The 27,360-nt window shown below is 40.8% G+C and overlaps 1 protein-coding gene and 1 long non-coding RNA gene across 5 annotated transcripts; both read left to right on the forward strand.

Moving 5' to 3' along the window:
- Nucleotides 1–4,254: 4,254 nt before the first annotated feature.
- LOC134473834 (uncharacterized) lies at nucleotides 4,255–5,494 on the forward strand. Its single transcript, XR_010044297.1, has 2 exons — nucleotides 4,255–4,475; nucleotides 4,911–5,494. It is a non-coding gene; the product is annotated as an uncharacterized LOC134473834 (long non-coding RNA).
- An 11,243-nt stretch (nucleotides 5,495–16,737) lies between these two features.
- Nucleotides 16,738–26,268, forward strand: LOC100719246 (HLA class II histocompatibility antigen, DRB1 beta chain). Of its 4 annotated transcripts, XM_063239101.1 has the most exons (6): nucleotides 16,738–16,891; nucleotides 20,502–20,802; nucleotides 23,680–23,961; nucleotides 24,637–24,747; nucleotides 25,599–25,622; nucleotides 25,923–26,268. In XM_063239101.1, exons 1-6 carry the CDS (start codon nucleotides 16,814–16,816, stop codon nucleotides 25,934–25,936), a joined length of 810 nt encoding a protein of 269 aa, XP_063095171.1. In that variant the 5' UTR covers nucleotides 16,738–16,813; the 3' UTR covers nucleotides 25,937–26,268. The 4 variants fall into 4 exon arrangements, with proteins under 4 accessions (XP_063095171.1, XP_063095169.1, XP_063095170.1 ...); XM_063239099.1 differs by lacking the exon at nucleotides 16,738–16,891 and having other exon boundaries at nucleotides 20,449–20,802; nucleotides 25,850–26,268; XM_063239100.1 differs by lacking the exons at nucleotides 16,738–16,891; nucleotides 25,599–25,622 and having other exon boundaries at nucleotides 20,449–20,802; nucleotides 25,850–26,268.
- The last annotated feature ends 1,092 nt before the right edge of the window (nucleotides 26,269–27,360 follow it).

Consider the following 27,360-nt stretch of genomic DNA (forward strand, 5'->3'; position numbering starts at 1 on the left):
CAATATTTATAAAACGTTTATCACATCTGGGGAACAGCTGAGTACTAACGGGGGGAAATGTGTAATTCAACCCCTCCATTTTAATGATGAAGAAATAGAAGATTACAAGAGAAAATCACTTGACCAAGGGAAGCACTGGGTGCCAAATGACGATCCCATAACCATGAGCATCGTATTCTTTGCATCCTTTTGCATAACTATGTTTCACTATTTGAGTTTCACAGTAACTGTGAGCAGGGAAAACACCAGTTTCTATTAAAGGCAGAGGAAATGTTGCACTGAGATACATGGAATTCACGGAATAAAGGTTCATTAGACTTTTATGCAGATATTCTGATGATTTCAGATAAACTAGTATTTCTAATTCCATATAAACTGGTATTCTTAATTACTGGACTTTGGATTTAGCTAGATCTGGATTTGCTTCATAAAAGTTGCTTTCTCAATTTCTTAAAATTATTAGTTCTTGCTACTGATCTATTAAATTGGCAAATATTTATGAAGTGCTGGTAACTGCCACAGATAGGTACTGAAGACCCAGAAACTGATAAAAATATAAATCTACATCAGTCGGCATGCTCCCCCTGGAGGTGCTGCTTTGGTAAAGCAAACTAATGACTTTCCCCCGCTTTGTCCTGTGACTGTCAGCAGGTGTGATGTTGGCCCTTCTCACTTTCCATGTGGCCTGAGTGATGGATGCATCACTAGCAGGGGAATCCAGCATCCTAGCCACTTCCTTCTCCTTTAAAACTAACCAGGGACTTCCCATGGACTTACAAAAAATATCAGATATCCTCCCCTCTTCCAGCTGACTCTAAATACACAGATCCTCGGTCTCCACTCTGCTTTACAACTACAAAATGTGCTTCCTTGGCTCTCCACCTGGCATATTTTATTTCTTTCCACAAAGCTAGGCTGTCAGCTATTCCTCTAGGTACCTGAGAATTTCCTTGTTCCCTGTGCACTCCTTAAGGCCTGAGCTAGATCAGACCTTCCTAGAAGACAAATCTGCCAGATACAAATGATGCAGCTCCATTCTCTATTTCTATTGGTTGAAGAGGAAGGAAGCTAAAGGAACGGGGATTTCCAGGAACGCTTTTGTTGCTTAAAATGCGTCAGTGCAAAAAGCTGGAATTATTTTCCCAGGAAGGAACTAGTTTGAAATGAGCCTGGTGAGGCACATTCTGGGTTTGAGGGCTGTGGCTGCTGCCTGTGAAAAGGGAAGAGCCGTTTCTTTTGAAGGGACTCGTTTTTACTTCTTCCTGAAATGATATTTTCTAGTACAGTTATGAGACTATTAATTCTCGGAAAATCCACCCCTCTACTGTCTTGCTTCTTAGCCTTGCAAATAACCTGGGATTGCTAACATGATTTCCTGGTTGACTTCCCATCCAGTGGCTTTACTCTTTATATCTATTTTCATTCCTTGAAAAAGAATTTTTTGCTTTATTAGACAGGACTCCTCTCTGCCTGCATTTTTAATCTTTTGTGACCCAAACAGTATAATTTCATCAGCTCTTTTTTCCTGCCTTTTAATGAGAATTGCTATCCTACATACACAGAAAACTGCAATTTTAATGTTCTTACAGGTTTGTAAAACAAACAATTTTTCTAATTTTTGAAAACACATTGCGTCACCAATTTGTGCTTATGTTTTACTTTATAGACATCAATTCACGGCTCATTGCACTGAATTAAGGCAAGTGTATGCTGGCCCTGAACTCCCAGAAGATGGGATCTGCAAATCCCATTCATGCTTGCGGAGCCACCACCTGAAGCAGCCTCTGCACAGTTGCTTTAAATATATTTTAAAATAACTTTATATTCCATGTCAGGACATAATTGTCACATTCTTATTATTACTTCCCCAAATTATGTAAAATATTACTTGCAGAGTTGTTATAATGATTAAATGAGATAATTAGGAGATACTTAAGAGGTCCCACAACTGTCGATTTTATTTTTCAGCACTGACCTTGCACTTCCTTCTGGTCACCAGTAGGTGGAGAAATACTCCGCAATCAACTTTTCTCTCCATCTTCTCACCACAGTTACATTTTCTACCAGCAGTGAAATCCTAGCATCATATGAACTTCCTTTCCATTTAATCCTGGCTAGGGGTTTTCAAACTGTGCCTGAAAAGGGACATGAGACCAGTGTCAAGCACTCTACACCCATGCAAATCATGCTTAAAGATGAAAAGGGGGATTTTTTGGCAATCCAGGTATTTCTTTCCCCAGACCCAGGTATTAGATCTTCCTTTTATCACATAACTTGTAGTCCTCTGCATTGCCTTCTCACAGGGTCTTGAAACCAGACTAACACTAGGGTTAGTACAGTAGTGCTGTATTTTGTTCTGCAGACAAGCAAGTGGCTTCACCCATTCATTGTACAGAAAGGAAACTGACAAGTAGTGGACATTGTCAATGAAGTGGTTTTGCCCAGAAAATTGACCAGCTTTGTCCTGAAGCATAGAGACCAGGATAAAGAAGTAACTGGAGGTTTAAATCTGTGGATACTAGTACCTCAGGATACAAGATAGTTCTAAGAAATAACTATCTTTAGAAAGATAGTTCTAAAAGGCTCCACTTTGCTTCTCCTACTCACCGTGATGGTACTTTGCAGGAATTGAGAAGGTTGCAGCACGCTCAGTGATGCCAGCCCCCTATTCTCACCATCACCCATTAGGGCTTGCTACACCTCCTGCATCAAATGACACCTGTGCTAGCCAGCTTTTCAGCTCTGTAGAGAAATGCTTGATGCAGGCTATTTGTAGATAAAAGGGACAATTTCACTCCCAGCTTTTGCAGACTCAGGGTCACGGTGCTGACCTTCACTCAGTTCTGGTCAAGGCCCCACGGCAGAGGGTGGGCAGTCCATGGCAACAATAGAAACATGTTGGGGCAAGTGGTCACTTCTCGAGCCAGGAAGAAGAGAGGGGAAGCCTTGCTCCTTCTATAACGTGCTCTCAGGAGAACTCCAGGCCTCCTACAAAAACTACCAAGGAAAGGACTTCCCTATACCCAATGACCTGAAACCCCCCCACGAGGCCTCACGTTTGGAAGGTTTCACAGTGCCTTCCCATACTGCCACCCTTGGGACAAGCTAACAATCCCATCGGGCAATCAGGGGACACCCAGACCAAGGGCAGTCAGCACAGCTGCTTGATGTTAGCCCATTTCAGTCTGTCGTCTTCCTAAAGAAGGGACTGCTCTGCTCAGACTCCAAGGCCTTCCATGCGATGAACGCTCTCTGCACTTTTCACACCCAGTACCACACTGCGATCTGGATATTCACACCAGGCTTCTTAAATTAATCCACCTTTTCAAATCTCTATCCAGTATTGCTCTTGCCAATAAAGCTCCTGGTTCCTTCTTTTCCTCTGCGGTTTATCTTCTCTACTTCAAGGCTTACTTTTGCCAGTGAACTATGTTTTCAAGTTTTCTCTAACAACTCCCCTCCTATATGAACATACCCCATCTTTGGTATTCTTGAGTTCTGTTAATTTAAAATTATACCATTTTATTTTCATTCTAACTCATAAATGTCTATATTTATACTTTACTCATTAATTCAGCAACCATTGACAGCTTTTTTGGACCGTGCAATGTTCTGGGAGGTGGAAAGAGGATGAGAGAATAGTACACAAAGAAGATGGCATCTCTGACTTACAGGGCTTCATATTCTGTGTATGTTTCTTTCCTTCTTGGTAGATATTGATCTGCATGAAGTCTTCATCCTGTGTTCTTAGCCCCTACCACACTCTCTTGGAAATAGTTGGTGTTCAGGAAGTATTAGCTTTTTGAATTTGATCAGGTACCTTCCATGCTTCCCTGGCCTGCATAACTCCTACCACACTGCCTGGCACTTAAAAATGATCGGTTAACTCTGCTGTTTAATTGGACCATTGTATGAAATGAGAATGAGGACTAACATGAGGGTAAAGCTCCCTTTCTGAGTGAATGTGATGCTTCGAGGTCGTCTCTGTCATGTCATTCTTCCTCCTGCACCTCTTTGCATTTGCTTCCTAAAAGCAGTGACGCCATCTATCACCTTACTGTAAGGTGACAAGGGGGACAAAACCAGTCCTAATGCGCAAGGAGGAACAGGTCAGTGACCAAGAATCGTGACAGAAAGTGGAACTACGTACCAGAAAAGTTGGCTCAGTTTAACCATGAATCACGGAGCTCCGCCCTTCACTCCTTCTCCTCCTCCTTCGGTGCGACCACAAACATCAGCCATCACTGTGGGTGCTGGTGTCTCCAATATTTGTCTGTCCTTTCCCCTTTTGTAATTTCCAAAGCATTTGATGGTGCACCCTTCTGTCCTTTTTATTTCTCTTTTCCCTAACAATGAATTCAGCCAGTGAGAGGCTCCTGGTGTCAGCATGACAGCGTGACTTTGGTCTTCATTGGGAGCCTCCTCTGTACATCCCATAGCACCGCTAAAATGCTCAACAATTCCTAACTATTCAGGTATGTTATACTATCACTGCTGATTAACTTTCTCTTTACTATTAATGAATTTTGGATCGTGTGTGTGTATGTGTGTGTGTGCTGGGCCTAGGGCCTCACGCATGCTAGAAAAATGCTCTACCACAGAATTAGATCCCTTTCACTTTTTAGTTTTTTAAATTTTGGCTGGAGATCTTACTCTGTTGCCCAGGCTGGCCTTCAGTCCGAGATCCTTCTACCATAGTCCACTGAGTACACGGGAGTACAGGCATAATCCACCATGTCAGGCTGAATTATGCTTTTAAAATATTTTTCTATTTCAAGATCATTAAGATATTTGTCAATATTATCTTCTAAAAGTTTTGTTGAACTGCTTTTTATGTACAGACAAATGCTCTGCTGGGACTGATTTTTATGTATGATGTGAAGTAAAAGTCAACCTTAATTTCTTCCCAGGAAGGATATCTAGCTGATCCAGCAGCATCTAGAGATAACCCTGTTGGAGGGCCATGTGGACAACTCTCCTGGGAAGAAGAGCATTATCTCCATTCAGCTAAACCTGGCACTGTTTCCTTGATTCATATGTACAGAGCTGGCTAGGGTTTTCCTTACCTTTCAGTTGGCTTTAAGCAATGTAAATCAGTCTGGCCAGGTGACATGTGTAGTCTCTGAAGCATGGTGACAGTCAGTGTTTCCTTGTCCCCAAGGCTCCCAAAAAACATGTGTGAGTAGGGTGGGAGAGACAGCCAGGATCCACACTGTCGGAGGGGGATCAAGTCTCAAGATAAGAGGCTGTGACTTCCCAGGGCACAAAAGATTACACATCAGAGCTGAAGCACTGACCCTGAAACATTAGGTACTGCCTCAGACTGTGTTATGGAGATTATTCCTTCTATATATCCTTCTCTTTGTGTGTCCCAGAGGTGATTTCAGGCCAGCTACCTAGCCCAGCTTACTCATGTACTTTCCCCCACTCTACAGTTGCTCATTCCTGAGTCACTCTTCTCATCAAGAATTAATAAAACCTGGGTTTGACCTTGGGTCAAGGTCTTTGTCTCAGTCAGCCATCACACTAGGGCCCCCCTGCCTCCCCACAATTATAAAGACATTTTAGTGTCTTTATTCTCACTGTGGGTTGCCCTGGAAGTGGTAGATTGGAATTAACTCACCTGGATTCCACTAACTTTCCCATGAGTTTACAAATATAAACTTCCCAGACCACAACAAAGTCCAGAAAGGGCTCTCTATAAAACCCATCCTTTCCTGGTCGCTCAATTGAGAATAATTAGAGAACAGGAGAGAGTAAAAGCCTGCAGTTAGCAGCCCTGTAGCCTTTCACTTGTGCTTTTGGTGTTACCGGTGTCTTCCCACGTAGGCATGAAAACTTGACCTTACGTCTGTAATCCTTACGCCACATTTTGCTTTACTGTGCAAATACTGCTTTCTCACAAACCACTTCATCATGGTGCAGTTATTCCACTAACGGAAGTTTGTTTCACTTTTTAAAAATTGACACGTAGCTCAGTTTTTCTGTTCTTCCCAACTTATTTCAAAGATTTTACAAAAGACCTTCCTTGAGCAACTATTTTCAAGATGATAATATGTAATCTACTAACAGGTGATTTCTTACTGTTATGTTTTTTTTTGTAGTTCTGTATTACGTGTACCCTTACACCGCTTTGTTTTGTTTTGTGTTTATCTCTTTTTCCTCTTAAATAAAAAAAAAAAAAAGGCCTTCTGGTCAGAGGTATCTGCAAGAGACAAACGATGCTGCCTCACTCCTCATCCTCATCGGTTACAGGAGGGAAAAAATTTCTGAGAAGGGATGGGGATTTCCAGTTAATCCTTTTCCCTTTTTTTCTAAAAAATCTCTCACAAAATGAAAGAATCAGTACTTGGGCTCAAGGTTTAATTTCTTTCCTACTAAAAGGAATGTAAGTTCTTCTCTTGCATGCCAAATGCCAGCTTCTAAAGCGCAGTTGCTGACCCAGAAGAAGCTTGGTGCTGTGGTCATGTTTTCTACCAGCACACGCTCTCTGGCTCCAACCCTTCCTAACCAACCACGGGCTGTTAAGCCACTAGTTGATCCTTCCTGGCAATGAATTCATTTTGAATAATCTCTCTCTCTCTCTTTCTCTCTCTCTCTCTCTCTCTCTCTCTCTCTCTGGGCACCGAGGATTGAAGATGTGACCTTGCACTTGCCAGGCAAGTGCTTGTGCCACTGAGCTAAACCCTGGCCTCATTTTGGATAATAAGGAGATTTTAAAATATCAGTTCTTACAAAACACAAACATGGGACATCTTTCCATTTATTTGAGCCTTTTAAAACTCCTTTTATAAGTGTTTTATTACTTTCAATGTAGAAATCTCTTATCTCGTTAGCCAAATATATTCTTAAGTATTTTATTTTACTTCTTGTAGATATTTTAAATTATACTTTTTTCTGCTTCTTTTTGAAAATAGTTCGTTGTTAATAAGTACAAATGCTACTGTGTGTTCCTTTGTATCCTATACCTGTACTATACTCATGTATCATTTGAATTGGAAGCTTTAAGGTTTTCTATATGTAATAACATTTTTATTAAGCAACCATGAAATGTTCTCCAGGGTAGAGACTACAGCACAAACCAAGTCTAAGTAAATCTTGAAGGATATAATTCTATTTTAAAGCAATAAACACTATGTTGTATAGTAGATATTGAAAATTTACTCACTGGCATAACTGAAACACTTTGGATAGCAACTCGCCATTCATCGCTGACACACACCTCCGTCCCTTGACAACTACTATGTGTTCTGAATTTGATTATTGTAGACAGTTTGTATTAAGAGGAATAATGTAATATTTGTATTTCAGCAGCTGACTGATTTTACTTAACCATATATCAAACGAAAAAAAAAAAAAACTGCCCTTAGCAAAAGAAATAATGAAATGATAAAGCACTGCAAGAATGGGATAAAGATATGTCTGAAGTATAACTAAAACTCAGTAGCAAAAGAAAAGAAAAACAAAACGTAAAGATCCCTCATTTTTAAAAAAAGACAGAAGCCTCAAGTTACTGTTTCGTCAATTCTGAAAGCTACTTTCAGTGTCATCAGGGCTTTGAATGAAAGCATTGTCAGCCTCTTCTGTACCTGATGCAAGCGTCTGGCTGGCTGGCTGATGTGCAGCTCCCTTGTTACTAGAGGAATCCTTGATATTTCACCTACAGGGGGTTATCAGTGGAATCGTGCACCTCCCATTGAATTGTACGCAGCGCTCAGATGTCTGTAGAACAGTTTTTGTGCCACCAGAGGGCTCTTTGCCTCTGTTCAGGAGATGGCATTATAATGATTAATGGTAACAAAACTGCCAAAATTTTCTATCATTTCTTCATAGCAGGTTTTTCATGTTACTGTGATGACTCCAGGTCTTTTTGAGGAATGGTGCAGGGAAGATTAGTAACAAATTTGAGCTGGAGTTTAATGACTTTCATTTCATGTTCATATCTGCTACTCTGAAATGATGAGAATATTGTGAAACTTTGGGTCCCAGCTCATTTATAACAAACATTAACAAAATATATGATTTCCAGAGTGCCATGTTGTGATGGGAAATAAGTTGATGATGATGCTAGGAGACAGTTCTCAGCTTCAGACTTTAGGTAAGTGCTGGAATGCAGAGAGGCTTCTTGATATATGCGTGTGCTTTTGCACAAGCTTCTGACCTTAGATAATCCTTTCGTATTCTTCTACTTTCAACCTTATAGATAATTGTTGGATTTGGATAGAATATTCAGACACACATCAGATAATGGTATACCTATCAAAGATATTTTTATTTTCCTAATCACAGTATATTGAAAGATAATATTTGCTCTCTGCTGAACATATGCAAAGACCACTTAAAGTTTTTAATGGACACAGTGCTTTCCACTGGATCTCAGTTTGGCCCTGTTCTGTGTTTGTAGGGTCACCAAGATGCTTAAAATTGAGTATTTTCACCAATTTTTTGGGGATGACAATACACTGCAATTTTGGAAAGCATCTGAAATTTTATTGGGGTGTATCATATCTAGAGGTCCATTACAAAGTGAGGGATCCATTTGTCCCCACGACTGAGTCTGACTTGTACCAGATGCCTTGTTTCTTTGTCAGGCAAATTTGTACAGTCACCTTTTCCAACCCTCTTAGGTTAGAAATCCTGTGGACAATGCTAGTATATTTGCTCATTTTCTCAGTAAGTTTCTTCTTCTTAGGTGATGCCATAAGAGTGATTCCCAGAGGTGTGCCAGTGATTCCCTCACACCACATTTCCCTCAATATTTCATCACTTACTTGATCAGTTTTGAACCTATCTAGAGTTTTAGATCTCATATAACACTTAAAGCCTGTATCACGACGGTGACTGCCATTCACTAACAGTCTCTAAGAGTCCCTGCCTTTAGCCAGTGCAGAAGGTATCCATGGACCTGGGTGCCTTCGGAGCTTAGCTGGGTCCATACACAGTGAAGCACCCACATGGGAGTTCAGCAAGGCTATTTCTGCAGGTCTGAAGTCACACAGCTACAAATCTATAAATGAAAACACCAGGGTCAAAGTCAACAATATCACAATCAAGATCAGCAATTGCACTCCAGGATTGTCATGGTTTTGTGGATTTTTTAATAGCTTTAGAAATTGCAGAAGCAATCAGGAGACGCTTAACATTTATAAGTCCTCATAACATCTGCTGTGGTTGTTAGAAATAAGTTTTCTTCCAGTTAATAATGTTATCATATTTTGTATCATTAAAAAAAATCCTATTGCTGTTGTTCTTATTTTAACACTGGACTGCCCTCCACTGAAGGGAAGAGCTAGGTCTTCCTGGTCGGCTTCCAAACTACAAGCTCGCAGGACACCTTCTAAACTCAAATCATCTTTAGACTCCCTAGATGGAAAATCCGTCTCTACAAAAGTTTTGCTCTTTGATGGCAACATCTTCTGTAACCTATGGAATGGACAAATGACCAGAATAGTATGGTTAATAATTAATTAGGCTGCATGCCTTCATTTTCTCAAAATTGCTCCACAGTATTGAAAAAGCTGCTTTGTTAGACCAGATGCCACATAGGGTGACAGGCAGCACAGAGGAGGAACTCACTTTTCCCTTGCAGAACATTCTGTAAACATCCCTGTTGACTTTATTTTGTAAAATATTGTTAATGTGAATAAACAGCAGTAATTTACACTGTTTGGTTAGACACTTACTTATCTCCCAGGATGGACTGTTAGTAAATGAGTACTAAAAATCTTTGTCATTTATTTGAATAAAAGAAACAACATTCTCCGGTTCACTTTACAGAATAAATTTTCAGGCAGTTGGCACAGTTCAGGAGACTGACCAATTTCCCCACCTCACGATACTGGACAGGGGCCACCGGAACATGGATGTGGAATTCTGAAAGACAATCTGTCCTGTATTTGTGTGGAATAAAGAATTAGATATTTTGGAACATCACCATAGACACAAGATCTAGATAAGAGGAAGAAAACTAACCCTTCCTACGTCAATGTTAACGCACAGATCTATGACCATTCCAGTCATTGCCTCTATGACTGATCCGTGGAAGCTACTCTGGTTCTAAAATAACTGTGCAATGTTGAGGGATTATGGTACTTAGATAAATTCAAAGCATGGCATTTGGAAGTTGATGAAGCCTTGTCAGTGACTCAGGTTGGTGGTGTAAGATATGGTGTGTAAGATATGGTGTAAGATAGGGCATGGAAGTTCCTCTGTGTAGGATGTCGCTGAGAAATGACTGGGGTGGAGTCTGTCAAGCCTGCTGGACACTGACAAGTCCTTTAGATAGCGATCTTCTGGTGAAGATATGCATTTCCACTTTCATTTAGGGAAGAAAAGTGATAGAAATAACAAAAAGAGAATCTAGTTATTTATTTATTTATTGAGACAGGGTTTTGTTAGATGTTCAGGCTGGTTTTGAAATTGCTGTGTAGCCCAGGCTGGCCTCAAACTCATGGTGACTCTCTTGCTTCAGCTTCCCAGAGTGCTGGGATTACAGGCATGTGCCACCATGCCTAGCTGCAATTACTATGCTTAGAAATAGAGTTTCCAGCCAGAATAATTGGCCTGGTTTATTTATCCCTTATCACTATTTACTGTGATGTAAGGACCAGTGACCCTCTCAGATATGTTGGTTCAGATATATTGGTGGTTCACAGTGAAATCTCCTAGGGACAGGCATTCTGTGCTAACTGTGGCTGATCAAAGATGGCTTAAAACCTTTCTATGTCAATCTGCTGTTCAGAAAAAGACTGTGCTTCTGATTTTATTTCCCACAAAAACAAATATTTGTTTTCATGCATCTATATAGAGACATAGGAAAAATGTGGTTAAAAAAGATACCAATCTCACTTAGACAGATGGAATAAAAGTTCTTGAGTTATATTTTGCACCAAGACTAATTAATAATACATTGTATATTTCAAATTGCTAAGACAGAAAACTCCAAATGCTCTCCCTATAAAAAAGATAAGTATGTGAGGTAATATTTCTATGAGTTAATTTTACTTAATAATTCCTTACTGTGTACATATATCAAAGCAAATAGAATGCACAGAGTATAAATAAATATACAAATAGAGTACATAAAATTTTTGTCAATTAAAATTGAAAAGTAAAAACTAAGAAAACAATTTTTAAAGTAAGATAATGTAGAATTTTTGTACAGATAACTATTTTCTTCCAGAAATCAATTCAGTTGCCTTTGCTCAGAAAACAGCAGGAAATGGAGAGAATGGATATTTCTCTTTCTCTCACTGAAAACCTTAGCTCAGAGAGTCCCTGAAAGATTGATGTTTTGGTGACATTTAATACATTTTTTCTGAACTCTCCACATGTTAAATTAATGTTGAAGGACAGTGTGAAATTATAACACTTAAAATAGCACATCACTCTTCTCACAAGTGTGCCTAACACGCAGAATTTAATTCATAGTTGTTTATCCATTCTTTATAAAAATAAACTTGTGTGATCTGCAAGCTAAGTGTCAAATTTTTATACGAATAAGTCTGGATAGTCTTCTCTTTAACTATATTTAGAATTCTTTGACACGAAATACTTTTATTTGTCACCCTCTTTCTTCCATATTATTAAGGTCAACTTTAACTTGGCCTTTCTAGATTATCACACATCCTAATCATTTTCTGAGTGCATTCTGATTTTGTCTGTCAAGTTAAATGATATTTTTCAGATTCAAATTGCACAACTGCTAATTGTATTTAATTATCATTGAGGTCTAAGAGAATAGTTTATTCTCATATCAAAAGCCAATGGTGAATTATACACAAGTTCTCCATGAAACTTAAAATTTCTCATATTAATACAAATATATTTTCCAAAGTAAGTGGGGTGCCCTTTTTATTCTCTTCTGAGTTGATCAAATTTATACCATATTATGCTGAGAATCTTGATAGATTGAATTCCTAAACAAGGAGATTTGTACAAGATCCAGAGGAACCATTTCATAAGATAAAAGCAAATCTTGTCAATTTGATAGAAGGGTAGTGATGAAGAGAAGATTGGAAAGAATTAAAGTTGCTGCACATACCTGCCTCAAATTATATGATATGTTGCTACATATTTAGGGAGAAGAGTGATAGAAATAATTTTTTGCTTTCATGCAAAAAGACAAAGAAAAATTTTATAACAAAATAATCATTGAATAACAATAGTTGATACACAATGTTATCTTTAAAGTAGTTGCTTAGGATACAAGATATGGGCATAAAAATTTCTCCAATTGATATTAGCACAAACTTTCCTTTTTAATGAACTAATAGACACTAAGAGTATAACTGACTTGCTTTTTTCCCCCTTTCTCTACTGTCCTTTCCTCTTTCACACTTCCTAGTTCCTTTTGAACAATTTCTTGTCATTTCACAATATCTATTGTACATCTTAGAACTTATTTACTCTTTCAGTGTCTCACACCAGGGAGACAATATGGTGCTTACACACATGAGTCTGATTAATTTCACTTATGAATATGGTCTCAAGTTGCATTCATTCACTTATATCACTCTCAAGTTTATCCTTCTTTATGGATAAGTAGCACTCCATTGTATAAAAATACCACACCTTTTTTATCCATTCCTCAGTTGATAGGCATTTAGCTTGTTTCCAAGATTTAGCTATTACAAATTATACTGCTATAAACATGGGTGCACATATATCACTGTGGTATGATGCTTTTAATTGTTCTGGGAAGATACCCAAAGGGAAATAGCTAGTTGGAATGAGACCTCTAAGATTTTGAGGAAACTCCACACTGGTTCCAGAGTGGTTGCACCAGTCCGCATAATGGTGGAGAAGGGTTCCTTTTACCTCACAGCCCCACAAACATGTGTTATTAGTTGATCTCTTGATGAAAGCCATTTTTCTGGGGTAAGATGGAGTTTCAGTGTTGTTTTAATTTGCATTTCTCAAATGATCAATAGTACTGAAAATATTTTCATATATTTATTTGCCATTTGTATGATATGAATAATTTTAATAAAAGGAGAATTATTGTAATCCCAAATTTTTAGTATGGTAATCTAAGTATTGTAATCCCTTTTCTAGTCTTCCTCACAATCCAAAAAATTATATTTATAATCCCACTAAGGTGTTATTGGAATCCTGGCAAGTTAATTTTAATCTACCACCTCCAATGCAAGCCACAAAGAAAGTAAAGATACCAAGACATATTTAAAGTTAAGGGCAGCAAAGGGCGCCTTGGCCCGATCTCATTGAGGACATGCAGACAAAGGTCCTGATCTTAGGCCTCTCCAAGAATTTATTATTTTGTGAAGAAGGAGGAGCTTGAGGATGAGTGACAGTGAGGATGGTGGGAACAACGTGAGTAACTTGAGCTGGCTGGCCAGGTAGTGAAAAAAGCATCTTTGTAAAATGCAGAGATAATGATATGCAGAAAGAACAATTTGCATAATTTAATTAGCATAGCAACTCAATTGTTTTTGGAGGCTTCAGTTTCTGATATGTAAACTTATGCGCCCTTGAGACTCATAACCTCTTTGTCTTGAGGCTCTTACTGGTTGACATTCCTGGAGCTGATGGCTCTACCATCCTGCTGTGCTCACATATTTTACAGAAAACACTATGTGAGGAAACAAGAGACTGTCTGTTGGCTTTAGGAATTACATATCAGCATTTCAGCTAGCCTTATTTAAAATGCTCAGAGCCAATTAAAGAAAAAATACCATAATCAGCTCTATACATATCAGTGTAAAAAATGTGTCAATATAATCAAAGTTGCATCAACTGTTTTACATTTAAGGGGAGTCACTCAAATTGTCTCCCACAGAAAATTATTATATTTACTTGTTTATAGTGTGGTTTTTGTGTTTTGTTTTGTATTTAGAGACAGGGTCTCACTTTCCAGTTTGAGATACCTGTGAAATCACAAGGTAGCCCAGGATATCCTGGAACTCATGGTGATCCTCCTGCCTCAGCCTTCTGAGTGCTGGGATTATAAGCATGTGCTACCATGCTCTATTGGAACTACTATATTTAGAAACTGAATGTTAAATAGTGTGATATATAATGGCTGGAATAATAAATAGCATATAACAATTCAAATTGATGTGTAAATTTTTTAACATTATATCCTTTCAAAAGCTGCTTAATCTTACCATTTTATGTTCTCCATCTGTAGAGATGAAAAGAGCACTTAGTGTATTGAGGCCAGAAATCCTTCTATGCTGGTGGAAATGTAAATTAGCACTATGAAAATCAGTACTGAGATCTCTCCAAACACTAAGAGTACAAACTTCATGCAACCCAGATGTACCTCTCCTGAATATCTTCCCCAGAGAGTTTAAGACCTCATGCCACGGTGACACATGGTACGTGTGTTTGCAGCAGCACAACCCAGAGTAGCTAAATCTTGGAAGTGGTCTATGTGTTTGTAAGAAGATAAATTGATAAAGAAAATGCGGACAATGAAAGACTTCTTATCCATAAGGAAGGATAAATTTGAGTCGTTTGTAAGAAAATGAATGCACCTTTAGACCATAAGTGAAATAAATCAAACACAGAAAATAAAATATCACATACAGTCTCCTATAAAAGGAACTGAAAGTATAAATTGTTTAAAGAGCAAAATAAAAGATAGACAATAGGAAACGGGGAGATGGAAAGTAGCTCTAGTGATGGAGGGGAAAAGGGAAAGCGCAGGGGAAGAGGAGATAAAAAGCACTGAGATTAGGTACGGATATTTACCAACTCCTCATGGTGAATGTGTTCCGTATGTATTGTAACATACATTAATAAAAATGTAAGAAATAATTTGTATGCAAAGCCTTTACAAGAATTTGAAGTGCTAAGTAAAATGCTCAAAGATTACTGTTTGGTGATTTTTTGTGATTAATTTTGGTGATTTTTATGGCGGCACAGTGACTGTCTTGTCTCTAGAAATATTGGTGCTCGTGGGGAATGGGTGTTCATCAGAAGCCGAGGAGTCTGCACTGATCCAGAACTTTGCACGGAGCACACTAATTCCATTCGGAATCTGAGGCATTGCATTTATACACCTATAATGTGCAAAGAACACCTAACGGTAGAATCATATTTTAAAAATTACATAAATGGGTCATTAAAGCTTTTTCATACCATTTCCTGAACATTCTACGATGTATTCAGTATTAAAGTCTTTTATTTTCCCTTAGGTAAAGTAAGTGAAGGATGGTAGTAAAGAGAGGTACCCTAAAAAGGAGGGACTCATAATGGAAACTAGGATTGATGGACAAAACAATTCTTCTCCTCTCCCTCGACTCCCTCCCTCTCCTCCTCCTCCTTTTTATTGTTTACTTTGAATAGAATACAAGGTCTTTACACTGAGCTATGTCTCCAGCCTTTTTAAATTTTTATTTTGAGATAGAGTCTTGCTAAACCACTAAAGTGCCCAAGGTATGCTTAAGCTTATAATGCTTGGGGCTGGGGATTTAGCTCAGTGGCACAAGCATCTACTTGCAAGTGTGTGGTCGTGAGTTCGATCCCCAGTATGGATTACAAAAAAAAAAAAAAAAAAAAAAAAAAGAGCTTGTAATGTTCTTGCCTCAGCCTCCCATAGTGCTGGGATTACAGGTATGCGGCACCATGCCTGGTGAACTGAACCCATTTTCACATAAAATATTAATTATCCTAAAGCAGAGTTATTGTGATTGGCTTTGAGTCCTAGACTGATCTTTTAACTCCTGAATATTTTTATTTGAATAGTGGTCCACTCATATTTTGGAGTTAAATTCTTTGTAGAGGAATTTAACCTTCTACAAAGAAACATTCTAAATTCTCCATTTAACAGAAATAGAAGACTTTTGCACATGTATACTTTAAGGTGTCACTAAAATCACTGAGAGTAACAGGAGACAAACTTGAAATACCTTCTTCTTTAAGTTAACGAATTGAATAACTTTCAGTTACTGTTGGTTTACCACAAATGTCCCCCCACCCCAATCAATGGCCTCATTTCTATCACATCGTCAATTATGAGGGGATGCTGCTGTCGGAGGTGCCCAGAGAATCACCACGGTTTTCAGTGTCCAAGTATCTGAAGGCATTATATTACTTTCATTTTAACTGTGAGGTGAGGTTAAATACTTTCCCCAAATCAACACCATTAAATCATGGTGTAGCGAGCAGCCAATTGAAGCTCTCCTTCTTTTGGTGATCTTCCCTCCAACACTGAATGTCTTCATCTATGGCAGGGTTCAACAGCTGTCTCCAAGCCAGAGAGGGATGCTGCTACAAGGTGCAAACTCGTGAATCTGTCCTTTCCAGTCAGAGCTGCTTCACCACAGTAGTCCCATTAAAATGCTTCAGATGAATTTTGCATGTCTATGTCTGACCATCTAAGCAGCCCTTTGGAGGGTAACAACATGTCGTATGACAACCTTTGTTAAATTCCTATCATCTTGTTTTGTAAACCTTATACTGTTACTATTTTGGATTTGTTGTTGTCTCTTTTCTTTTTGTTTTTCTTTTCTGTGTCTTTTTTTCTCTGAACTAAATAAAAAATAAAATAAAATGTTTCAGATGTAACTGTACCAAATCTCTAAATATTAAATTAAAACTGTCCTTTTCGTGAAGGAAATTCTACATTTCTGAAGAGGGCCTTTGTTCTGAAACTCTGACCAGCAACTGATGATGCTATGCATCTCTGATGCTGATTGGTCTTCAGCACTGAGGTTCCCCAACCCAGCTGCAAAGAAATGAATTTCTTGGTTCTTATTATTTGGAATCTAGGTGGATAGTGAACGTATTTCTCACTGCATAAGGTTTAACTGCTCTACTCTGATCTAGTCCTCCTCTGTCTTCCAATATGCTGTGTCCTAGACTCCCTGGAGGCTCCTGCATGGCAGCTCTGACAGTTACACTGATGGTGCTGACTCCTCCCCTGGCTCTGGCACACCTTAGCTGGGGAGCTGCAGTTGGTGGGAGCAGGAATGATGTTGACTTTCTTATGTTGTCCAGGCCAACTTCCTCAAAACTTAGGACATTTTCTTGAGTGATTTCCTACCTTAACTATATTGAATCTTTCCTACCAGAGGGAGTTGTGTATGTGTGCATCCTTCCTATGCCAGCTGTGTAAGAAGATTCTATACAGAAGGTGTTAATTTTTAAGTCTGCTCCAGTAAAACCTTCAGCCTCAAATCATTTTCTATCATAGCCTTGAGGGGATTTAGAATACTGACATTAAACTAATTTCTATACATTGCAGTTCTCTATAGCATGTTGGTTTATAACAAAAAAGGGACAATTTCTTCCCTTTTAGGGTCTTCACATATAACCTTATATGTTTAGATCTATTCTATTCTATGTATGTAGCTTTGTTCTTTTTTTAAGTGGAAAACAGTCAAATATTCAACTTGAAATATTTCTCTAAAATTTTTGGTGCATTCTAAATTGGAATAGCTGTTCCCAGTAGACCCCATGTCTCAAGCTCACCAGGGTCCGAGGTGATGCTCCTGTATGCGTGGAGATGTATCCAGAACTGTCCTCTGTCAGCTTCTTCCTTGCTCTCTGAACTCCAGTGGTTGAGCCCTGTCTTTGTGCTGGAGGCTGTGATGCATGTTGAGGTCAGTGCTCTCTCTCTTGTTCTTAACCCCTTGCAGGGGAACAGATGTTCTCTGTACTTTAAATTATGCTGTAGACAGTGAGCATCTGTGGGGTGTTCTTTGTTTCCTCTAGCACAGGTCTGGAGCCCTGTCCTAGGTCCATGTTCATTTTATTAATCTTTTTGGAATCTTTCAATACTATCAGTTTCCCCTAATGCTACAGCTTCTGGTTTGAACCCACAAAATGGCTTGAACTAGTCTGAAAAAGATGTGTGACAATCTATAGTTAAGTAAAAAACAATCAAACTGTCAACAATTTTTTGTGCTTCACGGTACACAGACAAGCAGGAGTACGAAGAGAGTGTGAAGGCTAATACATCTCACAGGGTCTAAAGCCGATGAGCAAGGGAAGGAAACTGATTGACCTATTGGGATCTTAACCCAAATTTCATAGGTATTTGGCACTGTCCTCTCTTTTCCTTAATGAGCCACAGTGGATTCCCTCTGCCTCCATATTCTTCTTACGCTTTCACAGCAATGCTGTTACCATTACTAAAATCCTTGATATTTGCATACATCTTCAGCTCATTAAGAGATGCATTGGAGATGATAAACTTAAGAAAACTTTACATATTATAAAGTGAAGGTTGTTTCCATACCTTGGATGTGGAATGTTCTCCAAAAGCCCCTGTGTTAAACTTGGGCTTCAGTTTAGAATACACTTGAAGGTGTGGGGCACTGCGGAGATCTCAGGTCACAGAAGGGGAGCCCTCAAAGGGGAGTGTGTGAAGTCAGTGTATTTCATTCCTTCATTCCCCAGCCATGAGAAGAACATTTTTCCATGCCCACTGCCATGATGCCCACTGCCATGTTACATTGCTTTACAGGAACAATAGCAGTGGGTCTGGCCCACCATGGACTGACACACGGGTACTGTGAGCCAAAATAAATCTTGTTTCTTTATTAGTTGTTTATCTCAAGTATTTTTCTCAACTATGGAAAATTAACATCATAGACACAAATATTTTTCCATGGGAGACTTCAAACTTCTGCAATGATTCTGTATTCTTCACTATTGCTAAAGTCAAATGCTTACATATGCTAGGTCATATTTACCACAGCACTTGAAAATCTTTTTTTGAACTTTTCTCAGTAAGATTCACTGTAAAGTCAAAACCACTAAAAATATATATACACATATATACATGCAAACATATATACACACACATATATATATATATATGACTTATAAGATATAATAAGAAGACTGTTTACATTTTAAAATATTACAGTTAAAGACACACTGCAATTAGTTCCCTTCAGAATATCCTCACTTGCCTTGATCACATTTATCCTGTTCTTCTTGCCCCTTCCTGAAGAGGTCTGGAAGGTATTCTTTTGTGTCTTTGGTTGCACTGTCCTGGTTCTTTAATCAACTCAAAACATTCACCTTTCGTGGTCACTGTGGCTTTGGGGAAGAGAGAGAAGCCACAGGACTGCAGATCTATTGAGAAGAACAAGGTGGGGGGGTGAGGAAACAACAGTTTTCATGACCCTGACTTTCTGTCCAGCAGTGGATGGCTCTTGGCATCTGCCTCACAGAGTTAAGGGAATCTCCAGAGCTGCTTCAGAATATGAGCAGTATTTCCTTTGGTTTATTTTATTGGTACACTTTAGATATACATAAGACCACGTTCACCTGAGGGAAACTGTACCTGTGCACATCTTCTTCCCTCTCAGCCGCTCCCTTCCCTTTAACTCCTCTTCCCTCTTTATCTACAAAAGCTTTGTTTCCATTTTTTACTTCTTCTCTTTTTTTCCCCTTCCTTCCTTTCTCCCCCACCCTGTCTTGTTACCTTTAACATACAGCACATGCATGCTAAAATATCACAGTGTTTCTCTGGTGTGAGAAACCAAAAATATGAATCAGGATCAAAATGTGTAACAGATACTAAGAAAATGTAAAACTTCAAACATTAACCATTCCACACAGCTTCTACATGTACATTATATGTATATGCAATTTTATGTATTGAAACTAAGGAAACACACGTGACACATAAGCTGTCTAAGACATACCTTCAACTCACCATTCATTTAAAATGAATTTGGCATCCCATTTTCCAAGAGATGTGGCTTTTTGAATTGAGAAATTCAGATAAGGAACTGTGGGCCTGTATCAATATTTTATTTTAATCTCCAAACCCTGCTCAGGGCCTTCCCATTCCTTAAAATCCCAAATCCTGGCATCAACTACAAGGCTAGTTCGCTATGACACATGCCCTAATCTTCACCCCTCATCTCCACTCTGTCCCCTCACTCTGTGTGTCCATCCCTGTTGTCCTCTGAGCCTTGTGCACATGGCACCACCTTTACCTTTCCCACAGCACAAGCCTGGCCGTACTGGTCTCCAGCTCACTGGAACTGACCCTTCCTTGCCCATTCCACAGTCCCCTCAGAGCTCCTCCCTGCTCTCACTGAGGTCCTCCTGCTCTTCCTTCCTTGGAAGAGAGGTCACACTTCTGCCCTCTCCCAGCCCTGCAGGGTCCCCCTGTCCCTCCTGCTCCCTTCATCAGTGTAAACTCCTAGCTGTCTGATTTTCTGCCTTTGGGTTTGCAGGGGCAGCACAAACCTGGCGGGGTCAGCAGGAAGGAGCTGTGCAGACTGGATGAGAGGGTCCCAAGCAGGGCGGGGAGAAGCTCTCTGGGCTGAGGGAGAGGGCAGAGAGTGTCCTCGGCGGAGTCTTTGGGTACCAGGTGGTGGGGCGGGGCTGACTTGGGAATCGCATTCCTGTCCCTGAGCTGGTGCCTGGGCCAGCAGGAGGGGCAGATTTGGGAATTCAGTGGAGGAGAAGCTGGGTCCCTACCCAGAGGATTCCTCTGCCAGGGGTAGGTGAAGGGTGAACGTTTGGGTGCTGGTGCGTGTATGGCTGGCAGTGTCCTACAGGCGGAGACGGTGACCAGGTCACTCCTACCCACAGCGCGTTTCCTGCTGCAAGGTAAATCGGAGTGTCACTTCTCCAGCGGATCGGAGCACGTGAGGTTTCTGGCCAAATACATCTACAACCAGGATGAGTTAGTGCGCTTCGACAGCGATGAGGTGGGCGAGTTCCGCGCGGTGAGCGAGCTGGGGCGGCCGATCGCTGAGGACTGGAACAGCCAGCAGGACTTCATTGAGCAGAAGCGCGCAGCAGCCGGCACCTACTGCAGACACAACTACGGGATTTTTGCGAAGTTCCAGGTGCAGAGGAGAGGTGAGGGAGGGCCCTGGACAGCCAGGGAGAGGGAAGGGAGGCAGAGGAGCAAGACAGATGGAGAGAGACAAAGGAAGCCAGGGAAAGAAGAGGAGAAAGGGGGAGAGAAAAGAAAGCAAGAGAAGGAAAGAGAATAAGAGAGATGAAGAGAGAGATGGGGAGGGAGAAAGGAAGACAGGGAAGGGAAGAGAAGAGATAGAGGCAGACAAAATGAGAGGAAGAGGAAGGAGAGAGAGAGAGAGAGAGAGAGAGAGAGAGAGAGAGAGAGAGAGAGAGAGAGAGAGAGAGAGTGTCCTGGGCTCCTGAGGCTGACCTGGAACAGGGCAGGGGCAAGGCTGTGGGCACTGGAGGGGCTGAAAGGAGGGGAGAGGAGGGATAGGGGTTCTGGGGGGAGAGAAGAGAGAGGAGCTCTGCCTTGGATGCTGGTGAAGGGGGCAGGGATTGAGGTGAAGGCTGAGACTCACAGCAGGCACAGGCAGTGTGGGTATCCTTGGTCAGGGTGGGGAGCAGACGGCACAGGGTGTCAGCAGCTGGGGTGCTGTGAGGAGGCTGCTCACACCCTGCCCTTGGCTTGCAGCCTTCTCTATGGTGCAGCCCAGGAAGCACAAGTGCCCTGAATGTGCCCAGCATTTCAGGGGCAAAGGTGTCAGGTTAGTGTGAAGGCAGAAAGGGACCGGGCCCCTGGACCTTTACCATGGCTTCTCCTGGGTCTCAGTTTCCTGCTGTTTTGGGCTTGTTACTGTGCTTGCCTGGTGTATAGACCTTTAGGTGAGACTGGCTTTTGATCAGAGTTGTGTTACTTAACACACTGATGTTACTATTTTTATGAATCAATAATATCTAAGTGGTTGTGCATAATTTCTTCCTGTGGTTGTACCCCAAACTGTAATTCCATTTGATGAGAACTTTTTCTCTAAATACTGACAAATTCAGTTTTCCTTTAGTGTTACATGGGAAGGGTTATTTCCTTGAATATAGAAATATGAAAAAATATTGCAGTCTGTTATGTAAAGTAGTATATTTGTATATAACATGCATACATCCTCCTTAGTATTATAATTTATGTCTAAATTACTTGTAACATCTACCATTGTGTAAATACTGATAGAACTGTGGGGGGAGGAGGAGGACTGGAGGTGGCTGAAAAGATAAGAAGTATAAAATATAAATAACCTTTATTTTGGGAATGTGGGGAGAGACACCCCGACCCCCTGAGGCGTGGCATCTCCACCCCAGGGCTGTCATCAATCTGGGGAACACGTGGAGTGAGGCACATAAGTAGCCTCTGCTTGGGGTGGAACCTAAGGGGCATTAGGGATGCACAGGTAGCCCATTGGTCTTAGTTTGGCGCCAGAGGTAATTCCTTAGGGTGGGGGAGATAGGAGCTTCCTGGCTTTACCGGCTACAGTCTCTGGCCTGGGCCAAAAACCCTTTCAAATACTATGTACATAATTGTTGCATTCTTTCTGGAAACATGACAGGAAAAAAGTGACTATGTTCAGTTCAGTCACATATTTTTCAGCAGTTTTGGTACACAGACGGATGAATTCTCCAATGGGGAAGCCTCCAATATAGAGGTTCACATGTACTCCAAGACACTATACTCTTAATTTTTAACTTTAATTTTTTGATTTATAAGGTTTATCAATGTTTTCCCATACCTACTAGCAAATACTATTACTCTAAAATTACCTATTTCCTTTCTGGAGTCCACTGTTTTCTAAGTGATTTTAAAGTTCTTTATGCAAAAAGATTTGCACTTCTTGCTATTTTATGCAGCATCGTCTCCATTTTCTGGCTTACATTTCATTCCAGTTTAATATGGTTCATCGTAGGATATAAATATTTTAATAAAATATTAATAAAATATGATGTGCCATTGTTGGTAATGATTTACCAGTAATCTTATGTCTGTCGTTTTCTGGTCTTATGAAAATCTGTCCTATTGCAACGCTGCCCTTAGCGAGGTTGGCGTGAGGGATTGTATCAGGCACGAGACACACATATTAGTAAGTCCCCCACACTGTGTTGACCACAATGGTCAGTTGAGACCTAACTAAGACAGACACAGCCTGGGAACACTAACAAGTGTGTTTGGTAAAGGAGCGGCATTCCTCTCCTTTTGGGTGGAAGGGGGTGAAAGAGAGGAGCTTCCTAAAGGATTGGGTTCCCTGGCCGCTCTCCCTCTGCTCAGGAGTCCTGAGTTACTGTGACTCAGCTCTGAGGCTCAGAGGGTCACATGTCTCTGTCCCTGCTTCCCAGTGTGGCTTTATGGTGAGAGCATTCCCTGGATTCCATGCTCCATCCCCTTCCTACTCCACTGCTCCTCCCCAGTTTTCCTTGGGGTTGGGATTCAGATTCTCACATAGCAAACAGGAGAATAATAAACAAGGAAAACACATTGATGGCTGAATTCTTGTCCCTATCTTATGTATTTTAGTAGCTTTGATTCTAATATGACACTGCAATGTGAATCAGTATTCTTATCTCATTACAGATGAGGAAACTAAAGCACAGAGAAATGTAGAAGTTCTTTCAGGATTAGCCAGGGACAAGCAGAGCCTGGATTTGAACCCAGGCAATTTGACTCCAGAGATCACACTTTTAATCAATAATTCATTCACTTTGGGAAGGCTTTAAAATACTATTCAGTAACAAATGTTCACGGAAACTATGGAAAATGTATCTTTTTTTCTAAATCTCTTGTGCCCTTGCATGAGGATTCACTTACCAGCTCATGACAGAGGCTCCTGTGAGCCCTAGGCAGGTGTGAGGAGCTATGAAGACCTGGGTCTGTTGCTGGAGAAATGCAGACAGGCAGCCAACCAAGACTTGCCCTGCTTCCTGACTGGTTCTCTCTGCCCTTTCCTCCTCTAGTTGAGCACAAGGTGACCTTGTACCTCATAAGGACCCAGCCCCTGCAGCACCACAACCTCCTGGTCTGCTCTGTAAGTGGTTTCTACCCAGGATACATTGAAGTCAGATTGTTCCAGAATGGTCAGGAGCAGGAGGCTGGAGTGGTGTCCACAGGCCTGATCCAGAATGGAGACTGGACCTTCCAGATCCTGGTCATGCTGGAAACTGTTCCTCAGAGCGGAGAGGTTTACGCCTGCCAGGTGGAGCATGTGAGCTGGAGCAGCCCTGTCACTGTGGAGTGGAGTGAGTGGGGACCCCTGACCTCATCAGTCCCCCTCCCACCCAAAAGGGGTCTCCCTTTATCCCTGAGTGTCAGGGTTTCCTGTCTCTTCATTTGCTTTCATTTTGCATCTCCTTTAGACCACTTATGGTGGGGAGGTCTCAAAAGTTGCTACAAACACTTGTACACCTTCAGCAAACAATGGTGCCTGTCATACAGAAGACAAGTGTCTCTACTCTGAACCTTCTCACTTTATAACTGAGGATAATCACGCCTTGGTCCTATTTCCACACCCTGCCTCCGGGCTGGTTTTGTGTCTCTGATGTTGAGCTCTGCACTGTTAATTATGATCTGTGAGGCGGAGCACTGCAGCGTCTCCCTGAAGGACAGGAATTCACCCTCTGCTCTGCCGTTCATCAGCTCTGTCATCCCAGATGCCTATTTAACCGCACTGAACTCAGACACTGCACCGCAGTTTGATATTTTAGGGCCGTGAGATTTAATTGAACTAAGTGCATGAGCCTTGCACCTAACTAATGCAATTTTTACATCATTTTTCTGAACAATGGCCAATTCTTCTTTTGATGCAGGCATCTTTCCTCTGGTCTTCAAATTCTGAATCTCAGTGTTCTAAGGAGGACACTTGGATTCAGGATAATAAAACTTAAAAAATTCCTAATCATGGATTCTTCTCTCAGGGCCACAGTCTGGATCTGTACAGAGCAAGATGCTGAGTGGAGCTGGAGGCTTTGTGCTGGGTCTGCTCTTCCTTGAGTCGGGGATGCTCATCTACTCCAGGAATCAAAAAGGTAAGATGCCGATTAGTGTCTGTAAGACAAGGTGGGAGGCAGAGAACAGTAGGAACGTGGCACACGGAATTGATTGTACCCGAGTGCAGGCCATAAGGCCTTCTCTAGGAATCAAAGAAAATTGTGCGCCTTCTGTAGGGACTGAAAGTGAGCAAGGAACATCAGGTGGAAAAATATTAATTGACACCTGAGCTTAAAGCTGTCTGGCAATCTTGTACTCTGGATGAAAGTCCTTGAGGGTCCCATGTAAATTTTCCAGTGTCTCCTGATATCTGGGACATGCAAGACATTTTGTCCTATATTTTTTCTTCTATGACATCCTGTGCTTGCAGATGACAGCCTCAGTGCTGAGCTGTGCTTTCCCTGAGAACAATGCCTCTTGGCAAACCGGTTGAGGCTGGGAGCATCTGGTCTACTTTGTGCCTCACAGTGGCTAACTCTTTACATCCTTTTTCAGAGGAAGATGCACTATGTTCCCATGGTAAAGAACTTTGCTGTCCCTATGTGATACCCTTCTTCCCTCAGTGTATCTCCAATTTCCTGAAAGTTCAGAAATCAACTATTTTTAGATCTTTTTTGAAGCCCTATGTCTATGCCTTGCAGACTCAAGGGGCAGGATGAGCAGCCTAGAAACGCTGGGTGGAGAGCTGTGGGTAAAGAAGCAAGAGCACTGGACAGGGGATTCACAGGGCAGAAGCTTCCTCAGTAAATTCACATAGTTTGTGCTTCTAGGTCTGCCAGGGTTTTTGGTGACAGACGAATCTCAGGTAGCAGACCTGACACTGGGCTCACTATGTTGGGAAAGCGGTTTTCCTCCAGGTCTGTAAAGTCTCTACTTCGGTCTTTTCTAGGACACTCAGGAGTTCAACCAACAGGTAATATTCTAGAATCCTCTTCCATAGACAGATTTACACTAGCTACAAGGGACTGTAAAAGGGATGAGATATGAAGTAGATATAATACAAAAGATTTTGAGAGCATAGTTCTGATCCGCACTAAACCTTTTGTAGGACACCTTCCGCATTGCACGTGACAGAACCCTGAGCTCTGACACAGCATTGGCTCAGGGAGACCTAAGAGTGTTTTACTTTGCTTACTGCAGTGCAATCCTGAGAGGGAAGAGGAGCTGCATTCAGAGAGAGGTGTGGAAACTCTGCTGTCCTCTGTCCCTGCAGGACTCCGGAGCTAAGGAGATGGTGACAGCCCTGAAGGAAGGGCCCGTGTCCCTGCTCTCCAAGACTTCTCCATGTTGTGTCAGGCTTCCTGCCTGACTCTCGTTCTCCCACAGAGAGAGGCTCGTCCTCCCCGAGAGCTTCCTCAGCCCTCGGGCCCCACCTGGAAGCCCAGACCGCAGGCCTTCCCTCCCTCCCCTCCTGGACCCTGCTCAGGGCTTCTATACTCCTTGTGCAACGTTGCTCTGTTATATCTTCTTCAAAGAAACATGGAGTTGAAAATCACCTGCTTATTATAATTTTAAGGTCAGAAACTATAAGTAAACAGGAGGACGACATCACTGGTGAACCACTGGTTTTTATTTGTTCATGATAAGTGTGTGAGAGGATGCGTGTGTTACTTGAGTTGTTTTAGCCATTTCTCAGTGTCTAGAGATGAAAGCTTCACATTCTAGGAAATACATGTATGCAACTGCTCCTTCTAATTTATTTAGTTTACCAAATATTAATCAGTTTTTTATTTTAAAACAAAAAAGAATAAAAACAACTTACAGAATTTGAAACAACATAGAAGATTAAAAATGGTTACTATATTGCATATTGATATTTTCAAAGTAGTAGCTCAGCTTACAACATATAGGCATAAGAAGTGATCAAACAATGATAATATATAAATATAAATGTGTAAAATCTTTTCCCTTCTTTATTCTCTCCTTTCCCCCAACCTAGTTGTTCTTTCCATTTGAGCAGTTTTGTCCCCTCTCACTTTCACAATATCTAGTGTACATCTTGAATCTTATGTACTCTTTCAGTTTTTCCACTGAGGAGACAATACGGATTTACACTTGTGCATCTGATTTATTTCACTTATTAGTATGTTCTCCAGTTGTGTCCATTTACCTATTAAAGTCTAAACTTTGTCTTTCTTTATAGCTGATTGGTACTCCTTTGGATAAAAATATCACATTCGTTTTATGCAATTTGCAGTTAATGGGCATTTGAGTTGTTTCCAAGATTTAGCTATTACAAGTTGTGCTGCTATAAATGTGGGTGTACATACATCACTGTGGTATGATGTTTTCAATTCTCCTGGGAAAATACCCAAAAGAGGAATACCTGGGTGGAACTGAACCTCTAATTTTAGTGTGTTGCGAAATCTTCACACTGATTTCCAGAGTGGTTGCACTAGTCTGCACTCCCACCAACAGTGAAGAAGAGTTCCTTTTTCCACACAGCCCCACCAACATTTGTTATTGGTTGATTTCTTATCTTAGCCATTCTTTCTGAAGAGAGAAGGAATTTCAGTGTTGTTTTAATTTGAATGACCAGTGATGTCAAACATTTTTTCATATACTTACTTACTATTTGTATTTCTTCATTTGAGACTTATGTGTTCATCTCAGATGTCCACATTAATTTTTTGACCAGGTCTCTGAATTTG

This window comes from Cavia porcellus, unplaced genomic scaffold (genome assembly GCF_034190915.1).
Source record: "Cavia porcellus strain 051 isolate PalLab524CR breed Dunkin Hartley unplaced genomic scaffold, mCavPor4.1 scaffold_28, whole genome shotgun sequence".
NCBI classification, from domain to species: domain Eukaryota; kingdom Metazoa; phylum Chordata; class Mammalia; order Rodentia; family Caviidae; genus Cavia; species Cavia porcellus.

Excerpts from the sequence above, each read along its gene's own strand:
- LOC100719246 (XM_063239098.1), top strand. The coding sequence starts at position 20,475 with ATGGCTGGCAGTGTCCTACAGGCGGAGACGGTGACCAGGTCACTCCTA. Across the intron at positions 23,962-24,636 it reads CCCTGTCACTGTGGAGTGGA|GGCCACAGTCTGGATCTGTA; the intron begins GTGAGTGGGGAC and ends TTCTTCTCTCAG. Across the intron at positions 24,748-25,479 it reads CTACTCCAGGAATCAAAAAG|GTCTGCCAGGGTTTTTGGTG; the intron begins GTAAGATGCCGA and ends TTGTGCTTCTAG.